Consider the following 12255-nt stretch of genomic DNA (forward strand, 5'->3'; position numbering starts at 1 on the left):
CTGCCGTGAGCTTTAGACTGCAGCGTATGATCATTTGACAGTATACAAGCAACCGTTGCTATGTGGACTATCGGAGTTGTTCAAAAATAATTTCGTTATAGCTAGGGACTTCGACGCCTATATATGGCGACATTTGATATGCCGTCGGGGTGATGCAATATTTTTTTTTTATTTTCTTCTAAATTCTTGGACGTTTCAATATCGTTATTTCTCAAGCTGCATCGCACTGTATGTTTGTCCGTCTTCTCGGCGAGCAATCTCCCGCTGTATCTTTTTTTTTCTTAAGTAAACACGTACATTGTTTAGTGCTAACACAAACATGAGCATATGACACGCCTTTTCTTTTAGTGTGCTTCTTACCATTCCCACCCCATCCCAGTGACCGTGCCAGCATCTAGCATCAACAAGTTCGTAGATAAAAGCTTCGGGACATTATTCGGGTGCGAGAGAGCGTCTCAGTGCGCACTTTCTGCTACTCACCGAACATCGCAGCCCCGACGCCGTAGCAGGAATCTTTCTCGGGGAACTGCTTGCTGCACACCCGAGTTGTAACCACTGGCTGCCTGCCGGTTTTAAATTTCGCGATCCAAGCTTCACGCAGCTTCTTATCCTGTGGGTACGTGGGAAGGTTGACACCGGTCTCCGTTGCGTTCGTCCGACACTGCGGCACCGAGCAGTAGCCCACCATGTCGGACGCCTTCAAAGGCAGCGTCTATTATAGTGCTTTCAAGTGTTGTCAGGCGGACACCCGAAGCGGGAAAGCCTCCCCACTTAATCAGAAACGCAGCGCAGCTGGGACTTTATACTTTCGTTTTCAGCTTGCTTCGTTTCAGCTTTCGTTTTCAGCAGCCGATGCTGCCCCTGCGTCCACGTGATCCTTCATACCACGTGACGCCGACAGCAGCGCCAGTTTTTTCAGTGGTAGAGCTCGCCCCCAATACTCTGCTGCTGTGCAGTTAACTGTCAACGTGAGTCAAGTAGAAAATTCTCAGTCATGGAGTCATTATCAGGTCAATTCGCTAAAGGTGTTCTCAACTGCGGCAGGTAGCCCGGAGTAGCAACGCCACAGAGGAGTTGTATGGCAGTGCGCGATACGGCGAGATTGGGAGTTTGCGTGTCCCGAGACACTAATCCAGATACTCAGTTTCGAACTCCGGGCAAGCTGGAATATAGCTTTCTATTGGGATATGAATGAATGGATGGATGTTATGAGCGTTGAAACGGGGTGGTTGCTGATAATACCAAGCTCGTTATCTCTGTACCTTTCTCCTGCGTTTATTATCGGTCTTTAAGATGCATGGCTGCCATTAACAAACCACGAAGCCTCGGAAATACTTATTGCCGTAAAAAACGAATGTTTTCTCATCCTGCGTGTTTGCTATATTTACGCCACCAATGCTTCAGCCATCATTTAATATTTCCCCCCGCGCATTCTTAAACCTTTACTCCTTTATCTTTGTAGCCGAAGAACTCGGACGGGGTTATTATGCGCTGATTTACCTCTGGAGGAATGCTTCGTAAGGCTAACAAGATATGCCTTATGGTAGCTGCGCTAATTCCGCACGCTATGCTTGTGTAGTTGTCATTGGCAAATCTCCTATGATGTCGTGTTGTCAGACATGCAGACATGCTTACTGACTGAGACGCACGAGTGACCGACAAAATGAAGCTCGTCGTCACCCATAGTCTGCTAAACAGTGTTTTAAATTGTTAATAGGACTGAAAGAAAGGCTCTCATTGAAGATACTGTTTATTTCAATTTGCTTACAGTGTTCTTTTTTCACGCCATATTATTGTTCGTTGAGGAAATTGACGTTTAAAGTTAGTTTTGCTGTCCATAGGTGAACGTCATAATCAGGAATTCCCCACGTTGTTCGGCAGTGACAGTGTCAGAATTTTAAAACATGGGGGATATCGATTAGCTCTGGCGCTGACGCGATGATGCCCGTTCCTCTCGCAGTATCCTCGAGATGCGCAAGGAAAAGAGCCGGGACGCAGCCAGGTCACGGCGGGGCAAGGAGAACTACGAGTTTTACGAGCTGGCCAAGATGCTGCCGCTACCGGCGGCCATCACCAGCCAGCTCGACAAGGCCTCCATCATCCGCCTCACCATTTCCTACCTGAAGCTCAGAGACTTTTCCCAGCACGGACACCGGCCCTGGCTCAGGGACATGCAGCCCTCAAAGGCACTCAAAGGTATACGTGCTCTTTCTGCTTGGCGCTTCACGAGTGGCACATTTGGTATCGCTGCTTGACCACCGGAGCCATAGTATTTCGCCTGCGCCTCGGCGCGAACTTTCATGCAATATTGGGCTAAACATCGCTACTGTAGGCAAAGAAAAAGAGTAACGAAGAACTGTTAGTTCTCAATCTCGTGTTAGGTAATGGTAATAGTAGCAGTGGTAAACAAAGATTATCTATACCGGCGATGGCAACGCTCGAACGTCCCTTGTGTCCTGTTGAGTAGCCCTGTCGAGTAACCTGCATCTCAGTGACGTTTTTATAACAAGGCTTAGCGAAAACGCGCTGCTGTATTATCAAGACAAACGAGCAGTGAAAAACGGACGACTTGCGTCTCTTCATCGTCACTTTTGTGGGAAAATTTTTGCGCTTTGGATTCGTAGCGTAGAACTTTCTAAAAACTGGACTGCTCTTAGTGTGGCTAAAGAAATACCAAAAGCAATGAATTTACGCTGGTTGAAATTGCGGACGTTTGAACGCAGAAGGACGTTTCGTAGGCACCGCTGCTGGACTCCATGAGCATACATGAAGAGGTTAAAGTGAGGGCATTTCGTGGCAAATTACCACTGCCTTCACCTCTCCCACTCTCCAGCCTAGCTATCCTCTACCCCGATCTAGTCGCATTCGCGCCATCTCGTTCGCACCTCATCTAGCCAGGGAGCCTACACAGTTCAGAGTGCGTGTGTGGGCAGCCTACATCGAACCGTTGCGAACCGCCCCATCGAGGCATACGTGTATGCCGGCTGTCCACTGCGTCTGCCCTGCCAGCGCTGTGCGTCAACATCGAAGAGGTCTCGTTGTCCACTGCCAGCTCGTACCGGCGTCGCAATCGGCCTTTCGACGCTCGTGCACGCTGGCTTGTCGCGCCACCGCAGTGGAACGGGACGATGACGCAGCGAGTTTCGTCTCGCCACGCATCGCGCCTGCCTTCATGGGCTTTGGCGAGAGCTGAGTCGGCAGGATTTGACTGAACGGGCGCGCCAGATCGCCCTAAACGGCCCTCGCCGCTAAAACCTTTCCTGTGCTCCGGCACATCCGTGCGCTGCAATTTTGCTAATGGCTCGACGAAGCGGCAGAGAAGGGCGCACAGGGCAGATTAGTAGCAGCCGGGCCGTATAGGAACCGGGGCAGGGAGAATATGGAGACGTGAAGACTGAAGGAGAGAGGGGGGAACGAATAACGGTGCTTTTGTTGAACGCTCGCCGTGGGCTTTTGGAGCAGCCACGGATTTTTATTGTGAAGGCGGTGCCCTGCTTTTAGCTCAGTGTCCCCTTTGTTTTCATGTCTCTGTTTCTCTTTTCTTTTCTGTATGATTTTTTGTCATTGACGTATGTGTGAGCATGCCCGACAGGGTTGGCCGGACACAGGCGTTGACCACTCGGACAAACTGCCGCCGGCCTGCGAGAAAAAAAAAAAAACACGTTTGGGGTGCGGGGGGGGGGGGCAGTAAGGGGCGCGCAATTCTGCTTCGGCCATGCCAGGAGGCAGGCGCGTAATGCCAGCCGGGCGGGTCGTTATCAAGTGGCGCACGTATACACAACGGCGCGCGCGATTGGTTCTCCGCGTACTCGACATGTGGCAACCGCCCGTGAGGGTATTTTGTTTCTTAAATCCGCGTGGTCATGGCCGTTGTGTAATAAAGCGAATTCGATTCTGCTGCTTGTGCGTGTAAATTTCGCTGTTTTATTGAAGGTATTTAAAAACTTCCTTTCTCAGTGGTATACTCACGGGTCTTTCGTTAATGCGATTCAGTGTGCTGCGGGCATTATGACTGGCAGTGTATATTTGCAAGTCCCCCTCCAGCTGTCATTTCTTCAATAATTCATTGCGTTGGTGTCAAAACGCTCATTCGTCTTCAGACCTGTAGAGCGGAATCTAGCGCGGTTCACATTGCGAAGTATACCCTTTGTTGAGTTAGCTTGAAGTAGTAGCTCACTTGCATTACACTGCAAAATCGTCGTAATGTTTTAGACTTCTTATGGTTTTTCATTCTTTTGGCGTTAGCGCTAAATATTTTCGAAACCTCATTGTAAGGTGTCTATACGATCGGTGATCTGAGAATTTACTGTTGTTCCGCTCCAAATACCGCACTAAACCTGCCCTCTGCACCTCCGCTCTCCAAAACAGTTCTCGAGAGACACATATGTTGAAAGAAGTTCATCTGCACTCTGCTTTCACGAAAATGAGCGAGCATGATTGGTTGGAACATCTGTACAAAATTTCTTCGAATAGCGTAGTGGTGTATTTGCCACTGCTATTCTTCGATTGTCACCGGTTGTATTTGATTCAATTAGCTGCCTGTCAAGATGAAATCCATCAAATAGCCTTTTTAAAGCGTTAAGGCTGGATTTTTACTTAAATATGACTGATTTTATGAAGTGCAAACGACAGACCCTCGCGAAAGAACAACAACAAAAAGACAGGCGAACATGAGTGTCGTCTGTTCCTTTTCTTCTCATCAGTCTGTCGTCTACTCTGTAAAAGAAATCTCTCTCTCTCTCTCTCTCTCTCTATATATATATATATATATATATATATATATATATCCTTTTTTCTTGTCTTTACGCCAGTATGTGAAAGAGCATTCAGAGAGCGTTTACAAACTGCGTTCGCCGAGAAGCAGCCCAGCACTGCTTACAAATCAACACATAAGCCTGGTTACAGGCAAATGACTTCGCTGTCAAATCCCTTAATCCACGCTATGATCGTGATCGCATAATAACCGCCGACCTTCCCCAGCTGCTCCGTATGCTGCCTTTGCCGCGCCCCCTGTCGTCACTATGGGAAGCCGTTCATTGGTGCCACCAGCTCTCTCCAGGGCCCAACCCATACCAACGCTGCCGCCTGATGATGACGTATTGGAAATTAAGACCCCCTCTCCCTCCCCTCTTTTTCTTTTTGTTATCGCTTCTTCCCGCGCAGTCCCGCGCTTTCCCGCGTCCATTTGAGCATTCCAGGCACCCGGTTCGGACGTTTCTCAGGGAAGTCTTTGTTTTTAAGCCTGGGCTGTTCGGAGCTTCTACTTACTTGTTCCTTGCCGCCGTTGATGTGCTTTGATTATTCGATGGGGACGGATGCGGATTTAGACTGAAATGGCGGGAGGGCTGTGTGGCAAGGCGGAATCGTACGCAATATATAGACAGTGTACTTCTGGTCTCTGTTTCTGCTTAGATTTTTAATCATTTATCTATATCTTACAAAATATTCTTTTTTATCCTTCTCCGCTTTATTTTGTATATCCGCTGATTTTACAAAATAATAGCGTAGTTTTGTCTAGAAAGCAGCGAGAGAGTGCAGGAAAATGGCCCCGTACCTCTTTCCCTTTTACAAGCCTTAGCACTCGCCACTATACGCGTTTTCACGGTTCCCTCGCCGTTTTGTACCTCCCCCTCTTCGATTGTTCCTGCCGTTTCTTCTCCCCCCCCTCCCCCCCGATGATCAGGGACCTGTGCCACGTAATCCAGTGAGCGTTGCCCGTTAATATGGCCAATAACGGGAATGGAGGCCTTCGCAGCCCGTAATCAGTGCCAACCGATAGACGACGGGCTCTGGTTTTTTTGCCTTCCTGTCGAGCCGAGCCTGGCCTATCCGTGGCCGGTAGTTTGTGCCTTGGGATACTCATAGGCTCCTTCTCGCCTCCTTTCCTCGCACTCTCACTTTATTCTTGCTCTGGCATTTACCGCTCCCTATTCCGGCTCTTCCCCTTTCTGTCTCCTTTACGGCCGTTACTACTATTCCTAAGACGCTTCTTTATACTCCCCATTTATCCCTCCCTTCCCTCCTCTTCTTCCTGTACTATCCCCTTTCGAATTAATGGGAGAGGGAGGGCGAGGGTGTGTACCTCCCTTTTCCGTACTTTGCATTCTCCTGATGACGTGGGGAAGGGAGGACGAATGTATGGGAGTGGCGGCCTGTGCTTGGTGTGACTACTCAATACAGCACCATTTACGGTGGCAGCGTACAGGGTGAATCGTCAAGACTCCTTTAAGGGACGTCGGTTTTTCTTTCTTCCTTATCCCCTTCTTTCTTATTCGCCCCCCTTCCCGATGAAAGTGGTCTTTCATGGCTTCCCGAAAGGCCGCGAGAGATTCCAATCGGTGGCACACGGAAGACGGGAAATTGCTGATGCGATGGTGATGAGATCCTCTTGCACTCGCGCAACGATGTGTGGACGTAGCGGCTCGAGGGTAACGTTTGCGAATTTACTTGAGGCGGCCACAAACAACGGCGATATGGTGTTCTCTCTAAGTTCAGTGTGTAAAAAACCGTTAACAGCGTGTCCAATTGGGCTGGTTGGTACACATTGTTAAACAGCAAATTTATAATCGCGTGACAGCGGACAAAGAAAAAGAACCACAGGACAGAGCGCTGAAGGCGTACACAGGACATACACACAAAAAAAGGAAATGGTTACCGCACGAACTATAGTATATGTATTTTCTTAAGGACGGAGAGAGAGAGAAGAAACTTTATTATAAAGTGAAAGGATTTATGTGGTTGGGGCCCTCAGTCCAGGGCCCCAACGGCTGTTGCTACCGCTCGTGCTCGTCGTATCAGGGCCAGCCAGACCTGAGGCTCGGAGCGACGGAGGATCGCTGGTGGTACTTTCTGACTGCTTTATGCATTTCAAAGGTGCTCGCAAAGGGTAGCGGAATGGGGAGCGTACTTGCTTCATTGTGTGGCCATCTCTAGATTTTGGGCCGGTTGAAGCGTATTCGGAGGATGCGCGTAATTTCATATGTCTGAGCGTGGTTTTGAATGCGCAGGTGAGTGCTTGAGACTGATGTCGAATTTTGAAAACACAATTAAAGGTTTAAATATGGGAAAATAAGGAAAAAACATTTTGTCTATATCATCAGCATTATATGACAACCACGAATAAAGGCGTTTTGCATCATTTGAGTAACTTCGCTTTCACACAAGGACAACCTGAACTTTGTAAAATTTCTATTCTGCTGTAAGGCCGTTACGCTTTACCGCTTACAGTTAACATTAACAATCCCCGCCGGGCGCTAAGTACGTACGCGTCACAATACAGCGAACGCGCTAGCAGCTTCACCACAACGAGGCGGTAACGGCGATACGCTAGCGCCGTACAAGCTAAAGCGTCCCGCTATTTGTAGTCTTCCGTTAGGCTCAACGAATGCATCGTCGAAGCCAATCAACAGCATTTACTCTGACGTCATTTACTGCACTACGCGAAGAACGGACAAGACGTTTCGCTTGGCGAAATGTGAGAGAGTCCGGTACTCTACAAAGGGGCATCTACGAATACCTGAGAGCCAGCTCAAAGCACGCAACAAACCGCGCAGTTGAGTGCATAAATTGGCTTGTACTTACGCCTTAGTATAATAAGGCTCCGAAAGCGGCAATTCTCCACATCGCTTGCCGCGCTGAAAAACTTCCGTGTATCCGGTGCCAGTCGCTTCTCTGACTCACTCGCGCACTCAATACTTAACTGCAAAGTAAGAGCTCTTAGGAGCGCGTTGATCCCGCGATTCTCTGTACTCCTATTTAAAAGCAGGATCCCTGCTGCGGTCTCTGCAGTCTCGTCTCTCTTTTGCACATCGCTTCCCCCGGCAGCGCCGCAAGCGCTGCTTCGCGTGTTGATACAGGGCTTCTCCTCCCCGGACTTGGCAGCCAAATACGCACACGAAGCCAACCAGGGCGGTGTTTACACTGGGAACGAAGAGAAAGGGCTCGAGAGGGGAAGGGTCGCGTGAGATTCACTGTGGGCTACCGGAGTCGTTCCATATATAGGCGCGGCGTTAAAGCTGCCGGTTTTGGCCGTCTTCTTCCCTCCCCGCTGAGAAGCCTCGTGGTCGACTGGGAAGGGGGGGGTTGTCACAGGCGCACGTGCTCACGCTCGCTCAAAGTGCCTATAAATCTGCGAAGATTAGCGCTTGCTCCGAAGTGAGGGAGGCAGGTTTCCCTGTACGAGACTGTGCCAACACCTTTTAGATAGCTTTTTAGGTATTGACGGTGCTATAGAGGTAAGGCATAGCAAGCGGTAGCGCTGATGGGACGAGGGAGTCGACGGTATAAGGGTTCGAAAAGGGGGAGCCGTAGTGGCGGCAGCGGTCGTCGCGATGAGGCCGCGACCGTGCACCCCGAAGCACCACCGGATTTGGAGATCCCACTTCTCCTCGGGTTATCTCTCGGCATTGTCTGCCCATAAGAGGCTCGGACGCGCGAGCGAGCTGGCATCGTCTTTGCAACCTCGGCGGCTCCTGTCTGCCGGGGTCGACGCGAAGCCCACTGGAGGTTTCGCTCTTTTGTGTGTGTATGTAGAGCGGCGCTGTGTTGTCTCTATTGTGCGTGAGACTCTGCCACCGTTCGCGTGTGTAGAGGCATTGGCGAGCCCTCTGTCGAAGTTCTTTTCTCGGTCTCGCTTCGGCATTTACAGTTAGGCCTTTTCTGAGGGAGCCTCGTGAATTGGGGATATCGCGGGGTAGATGAGAAAGCGAGGCAGTTTGTTTATCGAGATCCTAGCCTGTAAAGCCGACTTCTGTTGACACTAGCCGAAACGAGTTAATGAGTTTACGAAGCGCGTTGTGGTTGATGAGATGCAAATTCTTGAGCCTGTCCGGCAGAAGTTTGTCTATGGCGTTTGTCAGTATAAAAAAATGCAATATATATATATATATATATATATATATATATATATATATATATATATATGCTCCCAGATTCCAGATCAAGCTACAGAACAGGTATTCGGCTTTGACTCCGGAAGAGGACCTTAGTGTTGAAGCAATGAACGACAATCTTGTGGGCATCATTAAGGAGTGTGCAATGGAAGTCGGTGGTAACTCCGTTAGGCAGGATACTAGCAAACTATCGCAGGAGACGAAAGATCTGATCAAGAAACGCCAATGTATGAAAGCATCTAACCCTACAGCTAGAATAGAATTGGCAGAACTTTCGAAGTTGATCAACAAGCGTAAGACAGCTGACATAAGGAAGTATAATATGGATAAAATTGAACATGCTCTCAGGAACGGAGGAAGCCTACAAACAGTGAAGAAGAAACTAGGAATTGGCAAGAATCAGATGTATGCGTTAAGAGACAAAGCCGGCAATATCATTACTAATATGGATGAGATAGTTCAAGTGGCTGAGGATTTCTATAGAGATTTATACAGTACCAGTGGCACCCTCGACGATAATGGAAGAGAAATTAATCCAGAGGAATTCGAAATCCCAAAGGTAACGCCGGAAGAAGTAAAGAAAGCCTTGGGAGATATGCAAAGGGGGAAGGCAGCTGGGGACGATCAGGTAACAACAGATTTGTTGAAGGATGGTGGACAGATTGTTCTAGAGAAACTGGCCACCCTGTATACGCAATGCCTCATGACCTCAAGCGTACCGGAATCTTGGAAGAACGCTAACATAATCCTAATCCATAAGAAAGGGGACGCCAAAGACTTGAAAAATTATAGACCGATCAGCTTACTGTCCGTTGCCTACAAACTATTTACTAAGGTAATCGCAAATAGAATCAGGAACACCTTAGACTTCTGTCAAGCAAAGGACCAGGCAGGATTCCGTAAAGGCTACTCAACAATAGATCATATTCACACTATCAATCAGGTGATAGAGAAATGTGCGGAATATAACCAACCCTTATGTATAGCTTTCATTGATTACGAGAAAGCGTTTGATTCTGTCGAAACCTCAGCAGTCATAGAGGCATTACGGAATTAGGGTGTAGACGAGCCGTATGTAAAAATACTGAAAGATATCTATAGCGGCTCCACAGCCACCGTAGTCCTCCATAAAGCAAGCAACAAAATCCCAATAAAGAAAGGCGTCAGGCAGGGAGATACGATATCTCCAATGCTATTCACAGCGTGTTTACAGGAGGTATTCAGAGACCTGGATTGGGAACAATTGGGGATAAAAGTTAATGGAGAATACCTTAGTAACTTGCGATTCGCTGATGATATTGCCTTGCTTAGTAACTCAGGAGACCAATTGCAATGCATGCTCACTGACCTGGAGAGGCAAAGCAGAAGAGTGGGTCTAAAAATTAATCTGCAGAAAACTAAAGTAATGCTTAACAGTCTCGGAAGAGAACAGCAAGAGAACACAATAGGCAGCGAGGCACTGGAAGTCGTAAGGGAATACATCTACTTAGGGCAGGTAGTGACGGCGGATCCGGATCATGAGACGGAAATAATCAGAAGAATAAGAATGGGCTGGGGTGCGTTTGGCAGGCATTCTCAGATCATGAACAGCAGGTTGCCATTAGCCCTCAAGAGAAAAGTATATAATAGCTGTGTCTTACCAGTACTCACCTACGGGGCAGAAACCTGGAGGCTTACGAAAAGGGTTCTACTCAAATTGAGGACGACGCAACGAGCTATGGAAAGAAGAATGATAGTTGTAACGTTAAGGGATAAGAAAAGAGCAGATTGGGTGAGGGAACAAACGCGAGTTAATGACATCTTAGTTGAAATCACGAAAAAGAAATGGGCATGGGCAGGACATGTAATGAGGAGGGAAGATAACCGATGGTCATTAAGGGTTACGGACTGGATCCCAAGGGAAGGGAAGCGTAGCAGGGGGCGGCAGAAAGTTAGGTGGGCGGATGAGATTAAGAAGTTTGCAGGCATGGCATGGCCACAATTAGTACATCACCGGGGTTGTTGGAGAAGTATGGGAGAGGCCTTTGCTCTGCAGTGGGCGTAACCAGGCTGATGATGATGATGATGATGATGATGATGATGATGATGATGATGATGATATGCTCCCTGAGACGTTTGCGCCACACGCTCAGCGGAATCGAAATGGACAGTCGTAGAGCGATGGGAAGCTATTCAGAGTGCGTGCATTGCTTATTCAGTGGTCTTTGTTGCGAGGTAATGAGAGAGCGAAGGAGAAATAATAAAAATATGTCGGTTTGGCGGAACAAGTAAGGGTAAGGTGACAGCCGGCGGTGGGGGGTACCGATGTATGCTTCAGAGGATGCAGGATTCTGAAATAGCAAAACACGATTTGCTTTGGTGGCGCGGCGTGCTGTTCAAATCGGGCCTGTAACGTTTGGCAACCTTTATATACTAAATACATCCGCAGCACTTGAACTCCAACTCCGCTGCTTGTATCGCACTGTGTACAAGCTGTCTTTCGACCCGTGAAAAGTTGCTAATGTCACGATCATGTTACGATACGTTTAGTCTCGAGATTCTGTTTTATGACACTTGTTTCTCGCTCTGCCGGCTGATTCAGCTGCGCCCAACACTTTAGCCCCAATATGGGGCGCAACGATTACCCGGATCACTATTACCTAATATGCATAACGATTTTTATTGTAGCGTTGTGCGCTGGCAGTTGTTACTTCTTGGTCTTCTCAGTACATGCAACAATGAAGAGGACTGCATTCTCTTTTTCTGTCCTTCATTTTTTTGTGCGTGTGCCCTCACAATAGCCAGTTTGATTACATCTTTGAGCGAATGCAACTGATCTGCTGTTGGGGTTCGTTTGCCGGTCTCACTGTTTGTTCTATGATGGGGATGTCTTTCAGTGGGCGTCGATGTGGGCGGTCGTCGCAGCCACTTGTGTAGTTTGAATAAACACAGCAAGGAACTGCTGTCTGCGAGATTCGCGCGTTGCAGCCGGTCGCCGACCTCTAAGCTCACGCGTGAAAAATGCTTGCAATCTCTAGCGTGGCGTTTGCACCATCGCGGGTTCTGCTTATGCCGAACTTACGCTCAGCCTCTAAATAAACCTCCCGAGGCGCTGATACTGCGATGTGGCATGACTGCGCGTAGTGCTTGAACCGGATTTGAACTCGCCGTGAGAGCGAATGTCGTGCAATGCGCCCTTCAGGGCGAAAGCTTTCATCGCCACTAGAACGCGTGACGCAGCCAGCTTTTAGGGGCGTCCACACAAGGAGCTCTTCTAACTCGCCGACACGTCTGTTATTCCTGCACTTTCGAGCGCGCGATGAAGACTCCACTAAAGTTGTGCTGTTTTCGGAGAAATTGTGTTTTCATACTTTTTGACCTCTAT

General features: G+C 48.5%; 1 protein-coding gene across 5 annotated transcripts in view; it reads left to right on the forward strand.

Moving 5' to 3' along the window:
* Positions 1-12255, forward strand: part of trh (PAS domain-containing protein trachealess) — a 534047-nt gene that overhangs the window by 452572 nt on the left and 69220 nt on the right. For all 5 annotated transcript variants that reach the window (XM_075700282.1, XM_075700284.1, XM_075700286.1 and 2 more), the window contains one exon: positions 1961-2196. In XM_075700282.1, coding sequence (XP_075556397.1) covers positions 1961-2196 — 236 coding nt within the window. The remainder of the gene's footprint in view (positions 1-1960; positions 2197-12255) is intronic.

Source organism: Dermacentor variabilis, chromosome 7 (assembly GCF_050947875.1).
Source record: "Dermacentor variabilis isolate Ectoservices chromosome 7, ASM5094787v1, whole genome shotgun sequence".
NCBI lineage: Eukaryota > Metazoa > Arthropoda > Arachnida > Ixodida > Ixodidae > Dermacentor > Dermacentor variabilis.